Source organism: Bufo gargarizans, chromosome 2, assembly GCF_014858855.1.
Source record: "Bufo gargarizans isolate SCDJY-AF-19 chromosome 2, ASM1485885v1, whole genome shotgun sequence".
Classification (NCBI taxonomy): Eukaryota; Metazoa; Chordata; class Amphibia; order Anura; family Bufonidae; genus Bufo; species Bufo gargarizans.
In genome coordinates this window covers 185262489-185288036 of record NC_058081.1, presented here as the reverse complement: position 1 = coordinate 185288036, position 25548 = coordinate 185262489, and the positions used below count along the sequence as shown (strand labels likewise).

The 25548-nt window shown below is 45.8% G+C and overlaps 3 protein-coding genes across 3 annotated transcripts in view; 2 read left to right on the top strand and 1 right to left on the bottom strand.

Annotated features, from left to right (window-relative positions):
• Positions 1–25548, top strand: part of LOC122927672 (dual oxidase 1-like) — a 260004-nt gene that overhangs the window by 91960 nt on the left and 142496 nt on the right. Inside the window, exons 11-12 of the mRNA XM_044279744.1 lie at positions 23871–23973; positions 24405–24577. Coding sequence (XP_044135679.1) covers positions 23871–23973; positions 24405–24577 — 276 coding nt within the window. The remainder of the gene's footprint in view (positions 1–23870; positions 23974–24404; positions 24578–25548) is intronic.
• LOC122927674 (protein ALP1-like) lies at positions 1457–3965 on the top strand. Its single transcript, XM_044279746.1, has 2 exons — positions 1457–1547; positions 3078–3965. The coding sequence occupies exons 1-2, from the start codon at positions 1501–1503 to the stop codon at positions 3955–3957; spliced, it is 927 nt and encodes a 308-aa protein (XP_044135681.1). The 5' UTR covers positions 1457–1500; the 3' UTR covers positions 3958–3965.
• LOC122927673 (protein ALP1-like) lies at positions 6961–9451 on the bottom strand. Its single transcript, XM_044279745.1, has 2 exons — positions 9361–9451; positions 6961–7848 (listed from the first exon to the last, which is right to left on the bottom strand). The coding sequence occupies exons 1-2, from the start codon at positions 9405–9407 to the stop codon at positions 6969–6971; spliced, it is 927 nt and encodes a 308-aa protein (XP_044135680.1). The 5' UTR covers positions 9408–9451; the 3' UTR covers positions 6961–6968.

Below are 25548 nucleotides of genomic sequence, written 5' to 3'. Positions count from 1 at the left end.
TGATATAGCAGGAACCACTAAATTATGAAATTGCTAAATTGGGAATTGTATTTCAACCCAGAACAAGAAATGTGCTTGAACGGACACTAAATAACTCGCCCAGCTACAGCACTAGGGACAGATTTAGCTGGATATAAATTTGAGGCCTAGTATTTAGGCGCTGGGTGACCGGTATGGATTTAGTGACAGAATTAGACTGGGATATGGCCAAAAAATAAACAGACTATTGCTGGTTAAATGCACTTGGTGTGACAGCTTCACCCTGATGTAGGCTTTAGCCAAAAAACAACCACACCATTGAGGGTTAAATGCACTTGGTGACAGGCGCAGCTTGCCCCTGATTTTGTATATGGCCAAAAAATGAACAGACTATTGCTGGTTAAATGCACTTGGTGTGACAGCTTCACCCTGATGTAGGCTTTAGCCAAAAAACAACCACACCATTGAGGGTTAAATGCACTTGGTGACAGGCGCAGCTTGCCCCTGATTTTGTATATGGCCAAAAAATGAACAGACTATTGCTGGTTAAATGCACTTGGTGTGACAGCTTCACCCTGATGTAGGCTTTAGCCAAAAAACAACCACACCATTGAGGGTTAAATGCACTTGGTGACAGGCGCAGCTTGCCCCTGATTTTGTATATGGCCAAAAAATGAACAGACTATTGCTGGTTAAATGCACTTGGTGTGACAGCTTCACCCTGATGTAGGCTTTAGCCAAAAAACAACCACACCATTGAGGGTTAAATGCACTTGGTCGCAGCTTGTGCTGGCGCACCACAAGACACAAAATGGCCGCCGATCACCCCAGAAAAATGAGACTGACAAACGGTCTGTGCAGCCTAAAAACAGTGAGCAATTGAGGATCAGCAGCTCAATGATCCACAGCTGCAGATCGATCAGTTAATCAAGTCCTTTGGAGGAGTTAATCTGCCTAATCTCGCCCTACTGTCGCAGCCGCAACCTCTCCCTACGCTAATCAGAGCAGAGTGACGGGCGGCGCTATGTGACTCCAGCTTAAATAGAGGCTGGGTCACATGGTGCTCTGGCCAATCACAGCCATGCCAATAGTAGGCATGGCTGTGATGGCCTCTTGGGGCAAGTAGTATGACGCTTGTTGATTGGCTGCTTTGCAGCCTTTCAAAAAGCGCCAAGAAAGCGTCACAAAAGCGCCAAGAAAGCGACGAACACCGAACCCGAACCCGGACTTTTACGAAAATGTCCGGGTTCGGGTCCGTGTCACGGACACCCCAAAATTCGGTACGAACCCGAACTATACAGTTCGAGTTCGCTCATCCCTAATGAAGACCAATTTTTTGCATACACGCGGATGTCCATCACCAGGTTAGTACAAATACAATAGTTCTATGAGTGGGGTTACAATTGTGAAGGTCCCATTTTTTTATATTTGCTATTGTTAACCCTCACCATTTTCGTTTGCAACAGCTTTGATGAGCTCCTGGGGTTGTTGGGCACCCATTTGCAACGTCAGGACACATTCATGCGGGACAGTATCCCACCAGCGGAAAGACTGATCATAACTTTGCGGTAAGTAGGCTGTAATTGTGGCCTAATAAAGCATTTGCATTGTGTGTTGACTGTATATTAGTGTGGCCTTAGTTAGTTTTTACTTGTGGTTGTGATGTTTCAAGTGTTTTTGAGGGGGGGGGGGGGGATTGTATGTGTATGCTTTTTACATTTTGCATATAGATACCATACATAGTTTCCCCACATTTTTCCTTAGCAAACAATCTGTTCTAAATAAGAGTTCAAAAATGTTTGCAAAAGTTTTTATATTTTGGAAAAGTAATCACATCTTACAGTTCCTCAAACAATTTGCAAACTGGGTTTAACCCAATCAACAGAACTTTTGTAATTTATACATAAAAACTAATCGGTAATGTACCGATCTTAACAATGAAGGAAGAACACCCCTGATGCACCAAATTAAGTATGCCACTTCTCACAGGTTTTGGTATTGTGGCTCGTTATCCCGCATGGGCTCTCTCATTCCGCCTGATTGCTGGCCAGGTTGCATTTGAGTGGTGGTGGAGGTGTTGGTGCCCATGCTAGTGGAGGCATAGCTGTATGATGATTGTGGTTGTGTGTGCCACGTGTCGTGAGGGTGTGGTATGTTAGTTTGTGGGTATGTTTGTGATGTGTATGTGTGAGTGGGTGGTGGATATTGTGGTGGATGTTGTGGTGGATGTTGTGGTGGATGTTGTGGTGGATGTTGTGGTGGATGTTGTGGTGGATGTTGTGGTGGATGTTGTGGTGGATGTTGTGGTGGATGTTGTGGTGGATATTGTGGTGGATATTGTGGTGGATGTGGTGGTGGATGTTGTGGTGCATTGTTGGGCTGTGTGAAGTCATCATGTGGAATGAAGCTGTCTAGGGCCCTTGTTAAGGTTTCCCTCGCTTCAGTATTGCGACTTGGGGGAACTAGCAGCATTCTAGTCTCCAAACTCAGTAAGAAATGGGCATCACTAGTGAGTTTGGGTGCAGGATGCGCAAGTGCATCCAGGCATGCAATTAGGCGGTCCTCCTGGCGATCGGATCTTTTCCGTTTTGAACGGTGAGTCCGAATGTTTTCGGGATCCACGACAGGTGGTGCAGGCTGTGAGGGTGTTTGGAATGTAGGGGTGGGATCGGTTGGAGGTGGACTTAGTGGCCCCGTAGATGCACAGGCCTCACTGTCCCTGGTGACGTCCTCCTCTTCCTCCTCCTGCTGTTGTCTTTTCGACCAGCTACTATCGGTGCTGTGAACATGAAAATATACATAAGTATGCGCAAGATATGAAAGTGAATGCATGTCATACCACACCCTCTCCTGCATGTGTATGCCCTGGACTCACCTACGCATTTCAGTGCATGGGATAAGAAAGGCCATTTCCTCCGCATGGACATAGCTGGACCGTGCACCTGGCGAAGCTCCACTCCTCTGTTCCTTCTCTTTGCGCCGATGACGAATGAAGGCATCTTTGAGGCTCTTCCACTTGCTTTTGAGGATGTTTACTATAATACAAATAAAATTACATCCATTAATTTTATTATTTGCTTTACACTCATTTTTTACAGCTATTTAGCTACAGGCCAATCGTTGACCAGTCTGCACTACGCCTTCCAGATCGGGAAATCCACAGCCAGTGTGATTGTGAGGGAAACCTGCATCACCATTTGGCAGGTCCTTCATGCTGTTGTGATGGGCCAACCAAACAAGGAGGAGTGGCTGAAAATAGCGGATACGTTTCAAAAAACCTGCAATTTCCCGAACTGTGTCGGAGCAATTGATGGAAAACACATCCGCGTTCTGAAGCCAATGAGGAGTGGCAGTCAGTTTTTTAATTATAAAAAATACTTTTCGTTTGTTCTTTTTGCGGTATGTGATGCCAACTATTCTTTTCGTTATGTCGATGTGGGGTCCTATGGCAGCAGCTCGGACTCTGCTGTTTTTGGCCATTCTGAGTTTGGTCAATTGCTCAGTAGTAATGCCCTTGACCTTCCCGGAAACACCACACTGCCTGGCACCAGTTATCCCTCTATGCCTTTTGTTTTTGTGGGTGACGAGGCATTTGGTCTAGGTGAGCACCTTATGAGGCCATACTCCTCCAGGAATTTATCCATTACGCGGCGTGTTTTTAACTATCGCCTGACCAGAGCACGCAGGGTGGTGGAATGTGCATTTGGCATCTTAGCCAACAAATGGCGAGTTCTGCACTCTCCCATCAATCTGAAATTGGAGACCGCCATCTCGGTTGTGAAGGCAGCATGTGCTCTTCACAATTTTGTCCGAGAAAGGGATGGCTTCAATTTTGACGATTCGTTGAGCCATTCCATGGAGAGGCAGAATCGCAGAGGTGTGCGTGGGACCACACATGCTGCGGCCATTCGGGACCACTTTGCGGCTTATTTTATGTCGCCACAGGGGGAGTTACCGTGGCAAATGCAAGCCATTTAATGGTATATTATTTCGTATTTTGCATCTGCTCAAATTGTTTCTGTTACTTTGAATATTCATTTTTCGTTGGTTATTGTAATGGGTTAAATAAAATATTTGAAGAGCGAATTAGTGCAATGGCGTGTTTTCCCCGATATCGTGCCCCTTGTAGGAGCCCCAATAGTGCCCGCCAATCCTCGTCCTTTAACAAGGGAAAATAATGTGGGCGGAATTAGGGATCCCATTTATGTGCCTAATACTCGTCCATTAAAACAAGGGAAAACAATGTGGGCGGAATTAGGGATCCCATTTATGTGCCTAATACTCGTCCATTAAAACAAGGGAAAACAATGTGGGCGGAATTAGGGATCCCATTTATGTGCCCAATACTGGTACTATATAGCAGTGTTTCCAACCAGTGTGCCTCCAGCTGTTGCAAAACTACAACACCCAGCATGCCTGGACAGCCTTTGGCTGTGCGGGCATGCTGGGAGTTGTAGTTTTGCAACAGCTGGAGGCACACTGGTTGGAAACACTGCTATATACACATACAATCACCTATCATGTGCCAGTGCTGCAATAGCCCACAAGCACAATAATGTTTCAAGGTTGACAATATCCATATGAACTTTAAAAACAAAATCCGCACCACTAATGTAGGCCAACATTTGAAGGTAAAAGAGATTTCCAGATTGGAACAAGTGCAAATTGAGCATACTGGCCGACTACATTGTGCAAGAATGTGGGTGATGGTGAAGCTGCGGCCCTCCAGCTGAAGCAAAACTGCAAAACTCCATGCATGCTTAAACAGGCTACAGCAAGTAAAATGCAGCACAGCATATTGGGAGTTGTAGTTGGACAACAGCTGGAGGGCCGCAGGTCGAGCTGGGCTGGACTATTACATAGAGATTTTACACCAGTGCACACAAGGCTTTATTTTTTTTTTACACTCAGAACACACATGTAAATACCTTTGCTTTCTTTCACAGCTTTTGAGAATGTCTTCCACTGTGGCCAAATGCTTGCTCCAATATCCTCCCATGCCTGCTGCCTGCTTCTCCGATTCTTGTACTTGGCATCTTGGATGTCATATAGGCAGCGTTTGGCCTGCACAAGCCTGATCAGTGTCTCACTATCACAGCCTGCTTCCTCCATCTTGGCCAGGCTAGACACCTGCAGATCTCTAGGGTGTGGCCTTTTATGACTGTTGCTATGTGCCAAACGCGCCTTCGGCCGCGCGTTTTTCTGGTCAAAAACGCGCAAACGAACATATTTGCGCGTTCCTATGCAATCCTATGGGCGCGAACGCGCAACAAAGCGCCTCAAAGTCGCGCAAGTACTTTTTTGAGCGTAGGGCGTTTTTCGGCGCGTTCAAACGCGCTGGAAAACGCTCAAGTGTGAACCAGGGCCATAGGGAAGCATTGATTTTCATGTGTTGAGCGTTTTGCAGCGCGTAGGAACGCGCTGTAAAACGCTTAGGTGTGAACCCAGCCTTAGTGGATTTTGAGCAGTGTTTAGGGTCGTTGTCTTGTTGAAAGATCCAGCCCCGGCGCAGCTTTAGGCTGGGTTCACACCTAAGCGTTTTACAGCGCGTTCCTACGCGCTGCAAAACGCTCAACACATGAAAATCAATGCTTCCCTATGGCCCTGGTTCACACTTGAGCGTTTTCCAGCGCGTTTGAACGCGCCGAAAAACGCCCTACGCTCAAAAAAGTACTTGCGCGACTTTGAGGCGCTTTGTTGCGCGTTCGCGCCCATAGGATTGCATAGGAACGCGCAAATATGTTCGTTTGCGCGTTTTTGACCAGAAAAACGCGCGGCCGAAGGCGCGTTTGGCACATAGCAACAGTCATAAAAGGCCACACCCTAGAGATCTGCAGGTGTCTAGCCTGGCCAAGATGGAGGAAGCAGGCTGTGATAGTGAGACACTGATCAGGCTTGTGCAGGCCAAACGCTGCCTATATGACATCCAAGATGCCAAGTACAAGAATCGGAGAAGCAGGCAGCAGGCATGGGAGGATATTGGAGCAAGCATTTGGCCACAGTGGAAGACATTCTCAAAAGCTGTGAAAGAAAGCAAAGGTATTTACATGTGTGTTCTGAGTGTAAAAAAAAAATAAAGCCTTGTGTGCACTGGTGTAAAATCTCTATGTAATAGTCCAGCCCAGCTCGACCTGCGGCCCTCCAGCTGTTGTCCAACTACAACTCCCAATATGCTGTGCTGCATTTTACTTGCTGTAGCCTGTTTAAGCATGCATGGAGTTTTGCAGTTTTGCTTCAGCTGGAGGGCCGCAGCTTCACCATCACCCACATTCTTGCACAATGTAGTCGGCCAGTATGCTCAATTTGCACTTGTTCCAATCTGGAAATCTCTTTTACCTTCAAATGTTGGCCTACATTAGTGGTGCGGATTTTGTTTTTAAAGTTGATATGGATATTGTCAACCTTGAAACATTATTGTGCTTGTGGGCTATTGCAGCACTGGCACATGATAGGTGATTGTATGTGTATATAGCAGTGTTTCCAACCAGTGTGCCTCCAGCTGTTGCAAAACTACAACTCCCAGCATGCCCGCACAGCCAAAGGCTGTCCAGGCATGCTGGGTGTTGTAGTTTTGCAACAGCTGGAGGCACACTGGTTGGAAACACTGCTATATAGTACCAGTATTGGGCACATAAATGGGATCCCTAATTCCGCCCACATTGTTTTCCCTTGTTTTAATGGACGAGTATTAGGCACATAAATGGGATCCCTAATTCCGCCCACATTGTTTTCCCTTGTTTTAATGGACGAGTATTAGGCACATAAATGGGATCCCTAATTCCGCCCACATTGTTTTCCCTTGTTAAAGGACGAGGATTGGTGGGCACTATTGGGGCTCCTACAAGGGGCACGATATCGGGGAAAACACGCCATTGCACTAATTCGCTCTTCAAATATTTTATTTAACCCATTACAATAACCAACGAAAAATGAATATTCAAAGTAACAGAAACAATTTGAGCAGATGCAAAATACGAAATAATATACCATTAAATGGCTTGCATTTGCCACGGTAACTCCCCCTGTGGCGACATAAAATAAGCCGCAAAGTGGTCCCGAATGGCCGCAGCATGTGTGGTCCCACGCACACCTCTGCGATTCTGCCTCTCCATGGAATGGCTCAACGAATCGTCAAAATTGAAGCCATCCCTTTCTCGGACAAAATTGTGAAGAGCACATGCTGCCTTCACAACCGAGATGGCGGTCTCCAATTTCAGATTGATGGGAGAGTGCAGAACTCGCCATTTGTTGGCTAAGATGCCAAATGCACATTCCACCACCCTGCGTGCTCTGGTCAGGCGATAGTTAAAAACACGCCGCGTAATGGATAAATTCCTGGAGGAGTATGGCCTCATAAGGTGCTCACCTAGACCAAATGCCTCGTCACCCACAAAAACAAAAGGCATAGAGGGATAACTGGTGCCAGGCAGTGTGGTGTTTCCGGGAAGGTCAAGGGCATTACTACTGAGCAATTGACCAAACTCAGAATGGCCAAAAACAGCAGAGTCCGAGCTGCTGCCATAGGACCCCACATCGACATAACGAAAAGAATAGTTGGCATCACATACCGCAAAAAGAACAAACGAAAAGTATTTTTTATAATTAAAAAACTGACTGCCACTCCTCATTGGCTTCAGAACGCGGATGTGTTTTCCATCAATTGCTCCGACACAGTTCGGGAAATTGCAGGTTTTTTGAAACGTATCCGCTATTTTCAGCCACTCCTCCTTGTTTGGTTGGCCCATCACAACAGCATGAAGGACCTGCCAAATGGTGATGCAGGTTTCCCTCACAATCACACTGGCTGTGGATTTCCCGATCTGGAAGGCGTAGTGCAGACTGGTCAACGATTGGCCTGTAGCTAAATAGCTGTAAAAAATGAGTGTAAAGCAAATAATAAAATTAATGGATGTAATTTTATTTGTATTATAGTAAACATCCTCAAAAGCAAGTGGAAGAGCCTCAAAGATGCCTTCATTCGTCATCGGCGCAAAGAGAAGGAACAGAGGAGTGGAGCTTCGCCAGGTGCACGGTCCAGCTATGTCCATGCGGAGGAAATGGCCTTTCTTATCCCATGCACTGAAATGCGTAGGTGAGTCCAGGGCATACACATGCAGGAGAGGGTGTGGTATGACATGCATTCACTTTCATATCTTGCGCATACTTATGTATATTTTCATGTTCACAGCACCGATAGTAGCTGGTCGAAAAGACAACAGCAGGAGGAGGAAGAGGAGGACGTCACCAGGGACAGTGAGGCCTGTGCATCTACGGGGCCACTAAGTCCACCTCCAACCGATCCCACCCCTACATTCCAAACACCCTCACAGCCTGCACCACCTGTCGTGGATCCCGAAAACATTCGGACTCACCGTTCAAAACGGAAAAGATCCGATCGCCAGGAGGACCGCCTAATTGCATGCCTGGATGCACTTGCGCATCCTGCACCCAAACTCACTAGTGATGCCCATTTCTTACTGAGTTTGGAGACTAGAATGCTGCTAGTTCCCCCAAGTCGCAATACTGAAGCGAGGGAAACCTTAACAAGGGCCCTAGACAGCTTCATTCCACATGATGACTTCACACAGCCCAACAATGCACCACAACATCCACCACCACATCCACCACAATATCCACCACAATATCCACCACAACATCCACCACAACATCCACATCCACCACAACATCCACCACAACATCCACCACAACATCCACCACAACATCCACCACAACATCCACCACAATATCCACCACCCACTCACACATACACATCACAAACATACCCACAAACTAACATACCACACCCTCACGACACGTGGCACACACAACCACAATCATCATACAGCTATGCCTCCACTAGCATGGGCACCAACACCTCCACCACCACTCAAATGCAACCTGGCCAGCAATCAGGCGGAATGAGAGAGCCCATGCGGGATAACGAGCCACAATACCAAAACCTGTGAGAAGTGGCATACTTAATTTGGTGCATCAGGGGTGTTCTTCCTTCATTGTTAAGATCGGTACATTACCGATTAGTTTTTATGTATAAATTACAAAAGTTCTGTTGATTGGGTTAAACCCAGTTTGCAAATTGTTTGAGGAACTGTAAGATGTGATTACTTTTCCAAAATATAAAAACTTTTGCAAACATTTTTGAACTCTTATTTAGAACAGATTGTTTGCTAAGGAAAAATGTGGGGAAACTATGTATGGTATCTATATGCAAAATGTAAAAAGCATACACATACAATCCCCCCCCCCCCCCTCAAAAACACTTGAAACATCACAACCACAAGTAAAAACTAACTAAGGCCACACTAATATACAGTCAACACACAATGCAAATGCTTTATTAGGCCACAATTACAGCCTACTTACCGCAAAGTTATGATCAGTCTTTCCGCTGGTGGGATACTGTCCCGCATGAATGTGTCCTGACGTTGCAAATGGGTGCCCAACAACCCCAGGAGCTCATCAAAGCTGTTGCAAACGAAAATGGTGAGGGTTAACAATAGCAAATATAAAAAAATGGGACCTTCACAATTGTAACCCCACTCATAGAACTATTGTATTTGTACTAACCTGGTGATGGACATCCGCGTGTATGCAAAAAATTGGTCTTCATGGGCCCGGAGGGTCTCGTACAGTGCCCAGAACTGTCCCCTTTCCTGTCGGTTGGCAATGACAGGATGGACCCAGAAGCGTCGCCTGCTCTCTCTCCTACGCCTCAAACGTAGGAGAAGGATTGCAGACACAATAGCCGCAAATGGTCGCCTTCTGGAGTATTCCATGGTCGCAAACAATCCAATCCACTCTCTCCAAACACATGAAATTGATCACCTCCATTGCACTATCATTAGACACCTTTCATATAGACGGGCCTGTTTTTTCATTGGACAGCAATACTGTCAATCACACAAACGCGCGTTCGACGCGCGTTTACTAAGGACAAAAACGCGCAACATGTCGCGCATAAAACGCGCATATCCAAAACGCTCAAGTGTGAACCCAGCCTCAGCTTTGTCACTGATTCCTGGACATTGGTCTCCAGAATCTGCTGATACTGAGTGGAATCCATGCATCCCTCAACTTTGAAAAGATTCCCAGTCTCTGCACTGGCCACAGAGCCCCACAGCATGATGGAACCACCACCATATTTTACTGTAGGTAGCAGGTGTTTTTCTTGGAATGCTGTGTTCTTTTTCCTCCATGCATAACGCCCCTTGTTATGGCCAAATAACTCAATTTTAGTTTCATCAGTCCACAGCACCTTATTCCAAAATGAAGCTGGCTTGTCCAAATGTGCTTTAGCCCACCTCAAGCGGCACTTTTTGTGCTGTGGGCAGAGAAAAGGCTTCCTCTGCATCACTCTCGCATACAGCATCTCCTTGTGTAAAGTGCGCCGAATGGTTGAACGATGCACAGTGACTCCATCTGCAGCAAGAGGATGTTGTAGGTCTTTGGTGCTGGTCTGTGGGTTGACTCTGACTGTTCTCACCATTCGTCGCTTCTGTCTATCCGAGATTTTTCTTGGTCTGCCACTTCGAGCCTTAACTTGAACTGAGCCTGTGGTCTTCCATTTCCTCAATATGTTCCTAACTGTGGAAACAGACAGCTGAAATCTCTGAGACAGCTTTCTGTATCCTTCCCCTAAACCATGATGGTGAACAATCTTTGCCTTCAGGTCATTTGAGAGTTGTTTTGAGACCCCTATGTTGCTACTCTTCAGAGAAAATTAAAAGAGGATGGAAACTTACAATTGACCCCCTTAAATACTCTTTCTCATAATTGGATTCACCTGTGTATGTAGGTCAGGGGTCACTGAGCTTACCAAGCCAATTTGAGTTCCAATAATTAGTTCTTAAGGTTTTGGAATCAATAAAATGACAACAGTGCCCAAACTTATGCACCTGCCTAATTTTGTTTAAACTATTATAGCACACTTTCTGTAAATCCAATAAACTTCATTTCACTTCTCAAATATCACTGTGTGTGTCTCCTATATGATATATTTAACTCACATTTTTTATCGTAACAACCAACGACTTATACAGGAAAATCATGGCGATTAACAAGGTTGCCCAAACTTTCGCATCCCACTGTATATAGCTATGTTCAATTTCCACAAAATACAGAGAGGCAAGAATATAACATACATTGCCCCCTAATATTTGGTGGTATTCAGCACTATTTCATAGTAATAGAACTTTATCTTGTAGATAAACAAATGACCATAGGGGATTTTTCAATTATAAACAAATGCCATAGGTTCAAAAACTCAATTGATAATCCAAGTTGATATTCTCATAACAGTCATTCCACATTATTGTAGTGAATAGCACTGAAATGGTTAAGAAGTCCAGCACATGTATCTTGCAGTGAATAGCGCTGGAGTAATCATTATCGACATATCAGATGTAGGTATCCTATTACAGTCACTGTATGAAACAAAGGCGAATCAGATAACAGTCTGGGCGCACGTGTCTTGCCCGACTTATAATGCCAAAGGAAAGTTCATCATTATCCGCATACCAAGTATGAATATCCTATTACAGTCACTGCAAAGCAATGATAGGACAGTATCGCCAGCTTTATTAATAGGTATCACTAATATTGTTTCCAATAGCTGTCACTTACTTGGAGCGCAGCTCGTCAGCCTTGAGGGTATGGGGTTTGAATTAGTGCACTTACCCCTCCTTCTCTGAGTTGAGTACCTTATAGATATGTCTATGATGGCAGCAACAGGCTTCTGAGTCCAAGTAGTGATTGATTTAATTATAGCTCGCTACCTCTTCCAGGAGTGGCGAGTTTGCTCCAAAAACGAGTGTTGCTTTGTACACCTTGGGTCCGGACCACAAAGTTAGTATAGGTATATTGCCATACGCGTTTCAGAGCACTAGCTCCTTCTTCAGTGGCATATTGCCACATAAGCAATTTTTTGGGGGGATTGTATATTCATTTTTCTTTTTATATTTTAATTTTTTATTAAATAATGAACCTTATATGCAAAACTAGAAGAAGGAGTGCACACCTTGTCCTCTTTATTCTGTACAGATGTTAGCTGGGAAGATTATTCAGGAGAGCAGTGATATGATCTACAGAGTGAGCCATCATTTCAGTCCGAACAGGGCAGAGAAGCCTGCACTGTATGAGAAAACAGGTTGAGAATTTCTAAAAGGGTTATCCCATGATTAATGTAAAGAGTGAGACCTGTCTTGGTCAATAACATACTGTAAGGTAAACCACAAATGCTATTAAACTACAGATAGCTGTTGGGCAAGTCTATCTTTACCGACTCCCCCAAAAAAGGGGTTTTAGAGGAGTATGCATGTTTCCTCACTTGGGAGAGGGAGACAAGCCACTGCCCAAACCTTCTGGCAGCAGTTTACCTTACAATTAGAGTTGAGCGAACACCTGGATGTTCGGGTTCGAGAAGTTCGGCCGAACATCCCGGAAATGTTCGGGTTCGGGATCCGAACCCGATCCGAACTTCGTCCCGAACCCGAACCCCATTGAAGTCAATGGGGACCCGAACTTTTCGGCACTAAAAAGGCTGTAAAACAGCCCAGGAAAGAGCTAGAGGGCTGCAAAAGGCAGCAACATGTAGGTAAATCCCCTGCAAACAATTGTGGATAGGGAAATGAATAAAAATAAAAATTAAATAAATAAAAATTAACCAAAATCAATTGGAGAGAGGTTCCATAGCAGAGAATCTGGCTTCCCGTCACCCACCACTGGAACAGTCCATTCTCAGATATTTAGGCCCCGGCACCCAGGCAGAGGAGAGAGGTCCCGTAACAGAGAATCTGTCTTCATGTCAGCAGAGAATTAGTCTGCATGTCATAGCAGAGAATGAGGCTTCACGTCAGCCACCACTGCAACAGTCCATTGGCATATATTTAGGCCCAGCACCCAGGCAGAGGAGGGAGGTCCCGTAACAGAGAATCTGTCTTCATGTCAGCAGAGAATTAGTCTGCATGTCATAGCAGAGAATGAGGCTTCACGTCAGCCACCACTGCAACAGTCCATTGGCATATATTTAGGCCCAGCACACACACAGGCAGAGGAGAGAGGTCCCGTAACAGACAATCTGGCTTCATGTCAGCAGAGAATTAGTCTGCATGTCATAGCAGAGAATGAGGCTTCACGTCAGCCACCACTGCAACAGTCCATTGGCATATATTTAGGCCCAGCACACACACAGGCAGAGGAGAGAGGTCCCGTAACAGAGAATCTGTCTTCATGTCAGCAGAGAATTAGTCTGCATGTCATAGCAGAGAATGAGGCTTCACGTCAGCCACCACTGCAACAGTCCATTGGCATATATTTAGGCCCAGCACACACACAGGCAGAGGAGAGAGGTCCCGTAACAGAGAATCTGTCTTCATGTCAGCAGAGAATCAGTCTTCATATCATAGCAGAGAATCAGGCTTCACGTCACCCACCACTGTAAGAGTCAATTTTCATAAATTTAGGCCCAGAACCCAGGCAGAGGAGAAAGGTCCCGTAACAGACAATCTGGCTTCATGTCAGCAGAGAATCAGTCTTCATATCATAGCAGAGAATCAGGCTTCACGTCACCCACCACTGTAAGAGTCAATTTTCATAAATTTAGGCCCAGAACCCAGGCAGAGGAGAAAGGTCCCGTAACAGACAATCTGGCTTCATGTCAGCAGAGAATCAGTCTTCATATCATAGCAGAGAATCAGGCTTCACGTCACCCACCACTGTAAGAGTCAATTTTCATAAATTTAGGCCCAGAACCCAGGCAGAGGAGAAAGGTCCCGTAACAGACAATCTGGCTTCATGTCAGCAGAGAATCAGTCTTCATATCATAGCAGAGAATCAGGCTTCACGTCACCCACCACTGTAAGAGTCAATTTTCATAAATTTAGGCCCAGAACCCAGGCAGAGGAGAAAGGTCCCGTAACAGACAATCTGGCTTCATGTCAGCAGAGAATCAGTCTTCATATCATAGCAGAGAATCAGGCTTCACGTCACCCACCACTGTAAGAGTCAATTTTCATAAATTTAGGCCCAGAACCCAGGCAGAGGAGAAAGGTCCCGTAACAGACAATCTGGCTTCATGTCAGCAGAGAATCAGTCTTCATATCATAGCAGAGAATCAGGCTTCACGTCACCCACCACTGTAAGAGTCAATTTTCATAAATTTAGGCCCAGAACCCAGGCAGAGGAGAAAGGTCCCGTAACAGACAATCTGGCTTCATGTCAGCAGAGAATCAGTCTTCATATCATAGCAGAGAATCAGGCTTCACGTCACCCACCACTGTAAGAGTCAATTTTCATAAATTTAGGCCCAGAACCCAGGCAGAGGAGAAAGGTCCCGTAACAGACAATCTGGCTTCATGTCAGCAGAGAATTAGTCTGCATGTCATAGCAGAGAATGAGGCTTCACGTCACCCACCACTGCAACAGTCCATTGGCATATATTCAGGCCCAGCACCCAGGCAGAGGAGAGAGGTCCCGTAACAGAGGATCTGGCTTCATGTCAGCAGAGAATCAGTCTGCATGTCATAGCAGAGAATCAGGCTTCACGTCAGCCACCACTGCAACAGTCCATTGTCATAAATTTAGGCCCAGCACCCAGGCAGAGGAGAGAGGTCCCGTAACAGAGGATCTGGCTTCATGTCAGCAGAGAATCAGTCTGCATGTCATAGCAGAGAATCAGGCTTCACGTCAGCCACCACTGCAACAGTCCATTGTCATAAATTTAGGCCCAGCACCCAGGCAGAGGAGAGAGGTCCCGTAACAGACAATCTGGCTTCATGTCAGCAGAGAATTAGTCTGCATGTCATAGCAGAGAATCAGGCTTCATGTCAGCCACCACTGCAACAGTCCATTGGCATATATTTAGGCCTAGCACACAGGCAGAGGAGAGGTTCATTCAACTTTGGGTAGCATCGCAATATAATGGTAAAATGAAAATAAAAATAGGATTGAATGAGGAAGTGCCCTGGAGTCCAATAATATATGGTTATGGGGAGGTAGTTAATGTCTAATCTGGACAAGGGACGGACAGGTCCTGTGGGATCCATGCCTGGTTCATTTTTATGAACGTCAGCTTGTCCACATTGGCTGTAGACAGGCGGCTGCGTTTGTCTGTAATGACGCCCCCTGCCGTGCTGAATACACGTTCAGACAAAACGCTGGCTGCCGGGCAGGCCAGCACCTCCAAGGCATAAAAGGCTAGCTCTGGCCACGTGGACAATTTAGAGACCCAGAAGTTGAATGGGGCCGAACCATCAGTCAGTACGTGGAGGGGTGTGCACACGTACTGTTCCACCATGTTAGTGAAATGTTGCCTCCTGCTAACACGTTGCGTATCAGGTGGTGGTGCAGTTAGCTGTGGCGTGTTGACAAAAGTTTTCCACATCTCTGCCATGCTAACCCTGCCCTCAGAGGAGCTGGCCGTGACACAGCTGCCTTGGCGACCTCTTGCTCCTCCTCTGCCTTGGCCTTGGGCTTCCACTTGTTCCCCTGTGACATTTGGGAATGCTCTCAGTAGCGCGTCTACCAACGTGCGCTTGTACTCGCGCATCTTCCTATCACGCTCCAGTGCAGGAAGTAAGGTGGGCACATTGTCTTTGTAGCGTGGATCCAGCAGGGTGGCAACCCAGTAGTCCGCACAGGTTAAAATGTGGGCAACTCTGCTGTCGTTGCGCAGGCACTGCAGCATGTAGTCGCTCATGTGTGCCAGGCTGCCCAGGGGTAAGGACAAGCTGTCCTCTGTGGGAGGCGTATCGTCATCGTCCTGCCTTTCCCCCCAGCCACGCACCAGTGATGGACCCGAGCTGCGTTGGGTGCCACCCCGCTGTGACCATGCTTCATCCTCATCCTCCTCCACCTCCTCCTCATCCTCGTCCTCCTCGTCCTCCAGTAGTGGGCCCTGGCTGGCCACATTTGTACCTGGCCTCTGCTGTTGCAAAAAACCTCCCTCTGAGTCACTTCGAAGAGACTGGCCTGAAAGTGCTAAAAATGACCCCTCTTCCTCATCCTCCTCCTCCTCCTCCTGGGCCACCTCCTGTTCCATCATCGCCCTAAGTGTTTTCTCAAGGAGACATAGAAGTGGTATTGTAACGCTGATAACGGTGTCATCGCCACTGGCCATGTTGGTGGAGTACTCGAAACAGCGCAACAGGGCACACAGGTCTCGCATGGAGGCCCAGTCATTGGTGGTGAAGTGGTGCTGTTCTGTAGTGCGACTGACCCGTGCGTGCTGCAGCTGAAACTCCACTATGGCCTGCTGCTGCTCGCACAGTCTGTCCAGCATGTGCAAGGTGGAGTTCCACCTGGTGGGCACGTCGCATATGAGGCGGTGAGCGGGAAGGCCGAAGTTACGCTGTAGCGCAGACAGGCGAGCAGCGGCAGGATGTGAACGCCGGAAGCGCGAACAGACGGCCCGCACTTTATGCAGCAGCTCTGACATGTCGGGGTAGTTGTGAATGAACTTCTGCACCACCAAATTCAGCACATGCGCCAAGCAAGGGATGTGCGTCAAATTGGCTAGTCCCAGAGCTGCAACGAGATTTCGCCCATTATCACACACCACCAGGCCGGGCTTGAGGCTCACCGGCAGCAACCACTCGTCGGTCTGTTGTTCTATACCCCGCCACAACTCCTGTGCGGTGTGGGGCCTGTCCCCCAAACATATGAGTTTCAGAATGGCCTGCTGACGTTTACCCCGGGCTGTGCTGAAGTTGGTGGTGAAGGTGTGTGGCTGACTGGATGAGCAGGTGGAAGAAGAGGAGGAGGAAGCCGAGAAGGAGGAGGTGGCAACAGGAGGCAAAGAATGTTGCCCTGCGATCCTTGGCGGCGGAAGGACGTGCGCCAAACAGCTCTCCGCCTGGGGCCCAGCTGCCACTACATTTACCCAGTGTGCAGTTAGGGAGATATAGCGTCCCTGGCCGTGCTTACTGGTCCACGTATCTGTGGTTAGGTGGACCTTGCCACAGATGGCGTTGCGCAGTGCACACTTGATTTTATCGGATACTTGGTTGTGCAGGGAAGGCACGGCTCTCTTGGAGAAGTAGTGCCGGCTGGGAACAACATACTGTGGGACAGCAAGCGACATGAGCTGTTTGAAGCTGTCTGTGTCCACCAGCCTAAATGACAGCATTTCATAGGCCAGTAGTTTAGAAATGCTGGCATTCAGGGCCAGGGATCGAGGGTGGCTAGGTGGGAATTTACGCTTTCTATCAAATGTTTGTGAGATGGAGAGCTGAACGCTGGCGTGTGACATGGTTGAGACGCTTGGTGACGGAGGTGGTGGTGGTGGTGTTGGTGGTACATCCCCTGTTTGCTGGGCGGCAGGTGCCAACGTTCCTCCAGAGGCGGAGGAAGAGGCCGAGGCGGCAGCAGCAGAATAGGCCGAGGCGGCAGCAGCAGAAGAGGTAGCAGGGGGAGCCTGAGTGACTTCCTTGGTTTTAAGGTGTTTACTCCACTGCAGTTCATGCTTTGCATGCAGGTGCCTGGTCATGCAGGTTGTGCTCAGGTTCAGAACGTTAATGCCTCGCTTCAGGCTCTGATGGCACAGCGTGCAAACCACTCGGGTCTTGTCGTCAGCACATTGTTTGAAGAAGTGCCATGCCAGGGAACTCCTTGAAGCTGCCTTTGGGGTGCTCGGTCCCAGATGGCGGCGGTCAGTAGCAGGCGGAGTCTCTTGGCGGCGGGTGTTCTGCTTTTGCCCACTGCTCCCTCTTTTGCTACGCTGTTGGCTCGGTCTCACCACTGCCTCTTCCTCCGAACTGTGAAAGTCAGTGGCACGACCTTCATTCCATGTGGGGTCTAGGACCTCATCGTCCCCTGCATCGTCTTCCACCCAGTCTTGATCCCTGACCTCCTGTTCAGTCTGCACACTGCAGAAAGACGCAGCAGTTGGCACCTGTGTTTCGTCATCATCAGAGACATGCTGAGGTGGTATTCCCATGTCCTCATCATCAGGAAACATAAGTGGTTGTGCGTCAGTGCATTCTATGTCTTTCACCGCTGGGGAAGGGCTAGGTGGATGCCCTTGGGAAACCCTGCCAGCGGAGTCTTCAAACAGCATAAGAGACTGCTGCATAACTTGAGGCTGAGACAGTTTCCCTGGTATGCATGGGGGTGATGTGACAGACTGATGGGGTTGGTTTTCAGGCGCCATCTGTGCGCTTTCTGCAGAAGACTGGGTGGGAGATAATGTGAACGTGCTGGATCCACTGTCGGCCACCCAATTGACTAATGCCTGTACCTGCTCAGGCCTTACCATCCTTAGAACGGCATTGGGCCCCACCATATATCGCTGTAAATTCTGGCGGCTACTGGGACCTGAGGTAGTTGGTACACTAGGACGTGTGGATGTGGCAGAACGGCCACGTCCTCTCCCAGCACCAGAGGGTCCACTAACACCACCACGACCATGTCCACGTCCGCGTCCCTTACTAGATGTTTTTCTCATTGTTATGGTTCACCACAACAACAAATATATTATTTGGCCCAATGTATTGTATTCAAATTCAGCGGGATATAAATTTGAGGCCTAGTATTTAGGCGCTGGGTGACCGGTATGGATTTAGTGACAGAATTAGACTTGGAAATGCACAGAAGCGTGTGTGTGAAGTTATTCTGAATGACCCTAATGTGCACCTTGAATATTATATACCCTTTTTGGGATAGATTTCAAATAGCTCTGATATAGCAGGAACCACTAAATTATGAAATTGCTAAATTGGGAATTGTACTTCAACCCAGAACAAAAAATGTGCTTTGACGGGCACTAAATAACTTTCCCAGCTACAACAGGACAGCGGTAACGAGAGATTTAGAGGGATTTAAATTTGAGGCCTAGTATTTAGGCGCTGGGTGACAGGTATGGGTTTAGTGACAGAATTAGACTTGGAAATACACAGTAGCGGGTGTGTGTGAAGTTATTCTGAATGACCCAATGTGCACCTTCAATATTATATACCCTTTTAGGGATAGATTTCAAATAGCTCTGATATAGCAGAAACCACTAAATTATGAAATTGCTAAATTGGGAATTGTACTTCAACCCAGAACAAAAAATGTGCTTTGACGGACACTAAATATCTTGCCCAGCAACAACAGTACAGCGGTGGGTAACGAGAGATTTAGAGGGATTTAAATTTGAGGCCTAGTATTTAGGCGCTGGGTCACCGGTATGGATTTAGTGACAGAATTAGACTTGGAAATGCACAGAAGCGTGTGTGTGAAGTTATTCTGAATGACCCTATGTGCACCTTCAATATTATATACCCTTTTAGGGATAGATTTCAAATAGCTCTGATATAGCAGAAACCACTAAATTATGAAATTGCTAAATTGGGAATTGTACTTCAACCCAGAACAAAAAATGTGCTTTGACGGACACTAAATATCTTGCCCAGCAACAACAGTACAGCGGTGGGTAACGAGAGATTTAGAGGGATTTAAATTTGAGGCCTAGTATTTAGGCGCTGGGTGACAGGTATGGGTTTAGTGACAGAATTAGACTTGGAAATACACAGTAGCGGGTGTGTGTGAAGTTATTCTGAATGACCCAATGTGCACCTTCAATATTATATACCCTTTTAGGGATAGATTTCAAATAGCTCTGATATAGCAGAAACCACTAAATTATGAAATTGCTAAATTGGGAATTGTACTTCAACCCAGAACAAAAAATGTGCTTTGACGGACACTAAATATCTTGCCCAGCAACAACAGTACAGCGGTGGGTAACGAGAGATTAAGAGGGATTTAAATTTGAGGCCTAGTATTTAGGCGCTGGGTCACCGGTATGGATTTAGTGACAGAATTAGACTTGGAAATGCACAGAAGCGTGTGTGTGAAGTTATTCTGAATGACCCTATGTGCACCTTCAATATTATATACCCTTTTAGGGATAGATTTCAAATAGCTCTGATATAGCAGAAACCACTAAATTATGAAATTGCTAAATTGGGAATTGTACTTCAACCCAGAACAAAAAATGTGCTTTGACGGACACTAAATATCTTGCCCAGCAACAACAGTACAGCGGTGGGTAACGAGAGATTTAGAGGGATTTAAATTTGAGGCCTAGTATTTAGGCGCTGGGTCACCGGTATGGATTTAGTGACAGAATTAGACTTGGAAATGCACAGAAGCGTGTGTGTGAAGTTATTCTGAATGACCCTATGTGCACCTTCAATATTATATACCCTTTTAGGGATAGATTTCAAATAGCTCTGATATAGCAGAAACCACTAAATTATGAAATTGCTAAATTGGGAATTGTACTTCAACCCAGAACAAAAAATGTGCTTTGACGGACACTAAATATCTTGCCCAGCAACAACAGTACAGCGGTGGGTAACGAGAGATTTAGAGGGATTTAAATTTGAGGCCTAGTATTTAGGCGCTGGGTCACCGGTATGGATTTAGTGACAGAATTAGACTTGGAAATGCACAGAAGCGTGTGTGTGAAGTTATTCTGAATGACCCTATGTGCACCTTCAATATTATATACCCTTTTAGGGATAGATTTCAAATAGCTCTGATATAGCAGAAACCACTAAATTATGAAATTGCTAAATTGGGAATTGTACTTCAACCCAGAACAAAAAATGTGCTTTGACGGACACTAAATATCTTGCCCAGCAACAACAGTACAGCGGTGGGTAACGAGAGATTTAGAGGGATTTAAATTTGAGGCCTAGTATTTAGGCGCTGGGTCACCGGTATGGATTTAGTGACAGAATTAGACTTGGAAATGCACAGAAGCGTGTGTGTGAAGTTATTCTGAATGACCCTATGTGCACCTTCAATATTATATACCCTTTTAGGGATAGATTTCAAATAGCTCTGATATAGCAGAAACCACTAAATTATGAAATTGCTAAATTGGGAATTGTACTTCAACCCAGAACAAAAAATGTGCTTTGACGGACACTAAATATCTTGCCCAGCAACAACAGTACAGCGGTGGGTAACGAGAGATTTAGAGGGATTTAAATTTGAGGCCTAGTATTTAGGCGCTGGGTCACCGGTATGGATTTAGTGACAGAATTAGACTTGGAAATGCACAGAAGCGTGTGTGTGAAGTTATTCTGAATGACCCTATGTGCACCTTCAATATTATATACCCTTTTAGGGATAGATTTCAAATAGCTCTGATATAGCAGAAACCACTAAATTATGAAATTGCTAAATTGGGAATTGTACTTCAACCCAGAACAAAAAATGTGCTTTGACGGACACTAAATATCTTGCCCAGCAACAACAGTACAGCGGTGGGTAACGAGAGATTTAGAGGGATTTAAATTTGAGGCCTAGTATTTAGGCGCTGGGTGACAGGTATGGGTTTAGTGACAGAATTAGACTTGGAAATACACAGTAGCGGGTGTGTGTGAAGTTATTCTGAATGACCCAATGTGCACCTTCAATATTATATACCCTTTTTGGGATAGATTTCAAATAGCTCTGATATAGCAGGAACCACTAAATTATGAAATTGCTAAATTGGGAATTGTATTTCAACCCAGAACAAGAAATGTGCTTGAACGGACACTAAATAACTCGCCCAGCTACAGCACTAGGGACAGATTTAGCTGGATATAAATTTGAGGCCTAGTATTTAGGCGCTGGGTGACCGGTATGGATTTAGTGACAGAATTAGACTGGGATATGGCCAAAAAATAAACAGACTATTGCTGGTTAAATGCACTTGGTGTGACAGCTTCACCCTGATGTAGGCTTTAGCCAAAAAACAACCACACCATTGAGGGTTAAATGCACTTGGTGACAGGCGCAGCTTGCCCCTGATTTTGTATATGGCCAAAAAATGAACAGACTATTGCTGGTTAAATGCACTTGGTGTGACAGCTTCACCCTGATGTAGGCTTTAGCCAAAAAACAACCACACCATTGAGGGTTAAATGCACTTGGTGACAGGCGCAGCTTGCCCCTGATTTTGTATATGGCCAAAAAATGAACAGACTATTGCTGGTTAAATGCACTTGGTGTCACAGCTTCACCCTGATGTAGGCTTTAGCCAAAAAACAACCACACCATTGAGGGTTAAATGCACTTGGTGACAGGCGCAGCTTGCCCCTGATTTTGTATATGGCCAAAAAATGAACAGACTATTGCTGGATAAATGCACTTGGTGTGACAGCTTCACCCTGATGTAGGCTTTAGCCAAAAAACAACCACACCATTGAGGGTTAAATGCACTTGGTCGCAGCTTGTGCTGGCGCACCACAAGACACAAAATGGCCGCCGATCACCCCAGAAAAATGAGACTGACAAACGGTCTGTGCAGCCTAAAAACAGTGAGCAATTGAGGATCAGCAGCTCAATGATCCACAGCTGCAGATCGATCAGTTAATCAAGTCCTTTGGAGGAGTTAATCTGCCTAATCTCGCCCTACTGTCGCAGCCGCAACCTCTCCCTACGCTAATCAGAGCAGAGTGACGGGCGGCGCTATGTGACTCCAGCTTAAATAGAGGCTGGGTCACATGGTGCTCTGGCCAATCACAGCCATGCCAATAGTAGGCATGGCTGTGATGGCCTCTTGGGGCAAGTAGTATGACGCTTGTTGATTGGCTGCTTTGCAGCCTTTCAAAAAGCGCCAAGAAAGCGTCACAAAAGCGCGAAGAAAGCGACGAACACCGAACCCGAACCCGGACTTTTACGAAAATGTCCGGGTTCGGGTCCGTGTCACGGACACCCCAAAATTCGGTACGAACCCGAACTATACAGTTCGAGTTCGCTCATCCCTACTTACAATATGCTATATCCTTCTTTCCCCCAAAATCTGTCAGTGTCATTTTGGTTAATCCCATACACACTAGGTAGTTAGTCATCTTACCAAGGCTGGCAGTTTCAGACATTTACATAATGTACATGAACACCTCAAGTTGGATCTCCAATCTGCAGGCAAACATCTCATGCCAGTTCAATGTCTTCATGTATGACGCTACAAGTAGGTAGTTAGCATACAGCTCTGTATATGCATGGCAGTGTGATGGAGCGAGCTCATGAGTTGCGCATGTGCCATCACTTGTGGGTTCCAACTGTATTATACATAGGGTTCGCCACTCTCACTGCCTTGATCTTGGCAGTCTAACCCATTACATGCTTCTGTCAATGCTGACTGTGGCATCTATGTAGTTAGAGAGAGTGAGAGGCTCCTTCTCACATCCCATTGCGTCCCCCACATGGTTGCCCCTAGGACTACCTTGCATTGATGCCTATTTCCCCCTGCTGAATAGGCATTATGTAAATGAATATAGTAACTGACATACACTAATACATTGGGATATGGAAACATTAAAGTGTATTATATGAGTAATAAGAAGATTGCATGTTTCAGTCCTCAATTTGGAGAGATTACCTTTTTTGCCTGCAAACAGGTTTATTTACGTAAAAATCTAAAACAAAAATGTTAAAACTATACATAATTGGTATCACCGCATCTATAATGACCCACACAGTAATCTGAGCTTTTTACCCCCTTTGATGAGCAGGTTAAAAAATGTAAAAAAAGACAAAATTGCTTGGGGGGGGGGGGGGGTTCAATCCACGTCCCAAAAACACAATAAAAAGCAATCAAAAAGTAGTATGTACCCCAAAATGGCGCCAACGAAAAGTGTAAATCATCCCATAGAAACTGTGCCTCTCTACTCTCCTTAGGGATGCATAACCTGAGTTTAAGTGTTTGCAATGGGGACAAAGACATAATTTCCTTCAAGACTCCTCTTCCATATATGCAAAGGATGGGGTGGTTTAAAATCTTTTTGGCTGACTCGGAAACACATCACATTTATTAACATAAGATAACAAATGCAAAGAATACATTTTATGTGAGCAAAACATGTTTTCAGACTTTTTTTCTTTTACAATTGAAGAATCCTAATCTACAGAAGGCGCAAGATGTTGATGCCTTGATCTTTGGAATGGCTTCTCAGATTGCTGAAAATGAAGATAATGTTGTGATTGAAGATTTACGAGGTCAATATTTTTCAATTATCACTTTTAGTGTTGTTATAGAAGTCACTAGATAAAGCAATTTGCATAAAATGTTTTGCTTAAGAAGGCTGATTTTTTAATGAATTTGTTTTCGTATAAATATATTATCTTATCACTTGCCAGAATTGTTACCTTTGAGATTTGTTCTTAAAATTCATGTAAGAAACGTCTGACTACATTCTCCCCTATAGTGTGCACTTTAGCACATTGGCGACTATTCCATAGTATGTTAAAATTGACTTTTGAAATTATCCCATACTTCTTAACCATTCCAAGACTAAGATGATTTCATTTTCCAGTTAGGCTTAGGATCTAGGTGGGTCTACAAGTGCTTTGGCAAAGGTTCTAGTTCATGCAGCACATTTTTTTTTCACATTTTGTAAATTATATTTATTCATTATTTCATAAAACAGATTACTGGTATGGGACTCTGAAATATTCCCGGACAGATTACATTTCGAACAGCATTCAGCGAGGAAGAGACTTTGGACTTTGTTGTTATAACAGTGCAAGAGAATACTTTGGACTTGCGCCAATTACAAATTGGCAGGACATCAATCCGAAACTTTATCAGATAAATGAGCAGGTCAGTAACCCATGACTTAAAATATTATGTGAATGGTCTGATGTGGTGCAAATGGCATAGGGTACTGTAAGATGGTATTGACAGTTTAGGCCAGGCATCCTCAAACTGTGGCCCTCCAACTGTTGCAAAACTACAACTCCGTGTATGCCCGAACAGCCTACAGGTATCAGCTTACAGCAGGGCATTGTGGGAGTTGTAGTTTTACAACAGCTGGAGGGCCGCAGGTTGAGGATGCCTGGTTTAGGCAATGGTATATCATACATTTACATAAATATTTTGGTTGACATATCTATACGTGGGCTATAGCTGAGATGCAACTTTGTGAACTCTAAATGGCTATTAAAAAACCGAATCACATCATTTGCATTCCTCATGTTCTCCACAAGTACTCTGTAGACAAAAACATTGTCTTGCTTCCCACACATGCAGTGGCGTAGCTATCAGGGAAGCAGAGGAAGCAGCAGCTTCGGGGCCCGAGCTCAGAAGGGGCCCGGAAGCAGTCACTGTACTTCGTCACCCCAGGCCCCTGTCAGAGCAGCTGACTTCTCCTGCACCAGGTCCAGAGTCCTGCACTTGCACCTCTGTCACTGACCTGACATCAGAGACATTGCTCCGCCTCTCCCCGCCTTAGTTCTTATGATGGACAGTGACCAGCATCAGGACGGCCCGATGTGGGCGGAGCTAGAATATCCCCGCCCCCTTTCCTACCCGTGATTCCTGCAGCCTGAACCTTCCCTGCCCAGCATGCTCAACATTAGTAGGATTGCCACAACTGCACCAGTGATGTGAGCGGCAGGGGAACTGGGGTTATATTCAGCTTTCCCAAACTGTGCACATGTTACGTGCAGTACAGTAGGAAAGCTGGGTGAATTATAGTGTGAGACGTCATCCAGCTTCCCTGCTATCCTGCATGGCACAAGTGCAGAGACAGAGGATGGGGGAGAGGCACAGAAGGAAAGCTGGGTGTCTAT

Excerpts from the sequence above, each read along its gene's own strand:
- LOC122927673 (XM_044279745.1), bottom strand. The coding sequence starts at position 9,407 with ATGCGGGACAGTATCCCACCAGCGGAAAGACTGATCATAACTTTGCG. Across the intron at positions 7,849-9,360 it reads AGACTGATCATAACTTTGCG|CTATTTAGCTACAGGCCAAT; the intron begins GTAAGTAGGCTG and ends CATTTTTTACAG.
- LOC122927674 (XM_044279746.1), top strand. The coding sequence starts at position 1,501 with ATGCGGGACAGTATCCCACCAGCGGAAAGACTGATCATAACTTTGCG. Across the intron at positions 1,548-3,077 it reads AGACTGATCATAACTTTGCG|CTATTTAGCTACAGGCCAAT; the intron begins GTAAGTAGGCTG and ends CATTTTTTACAG.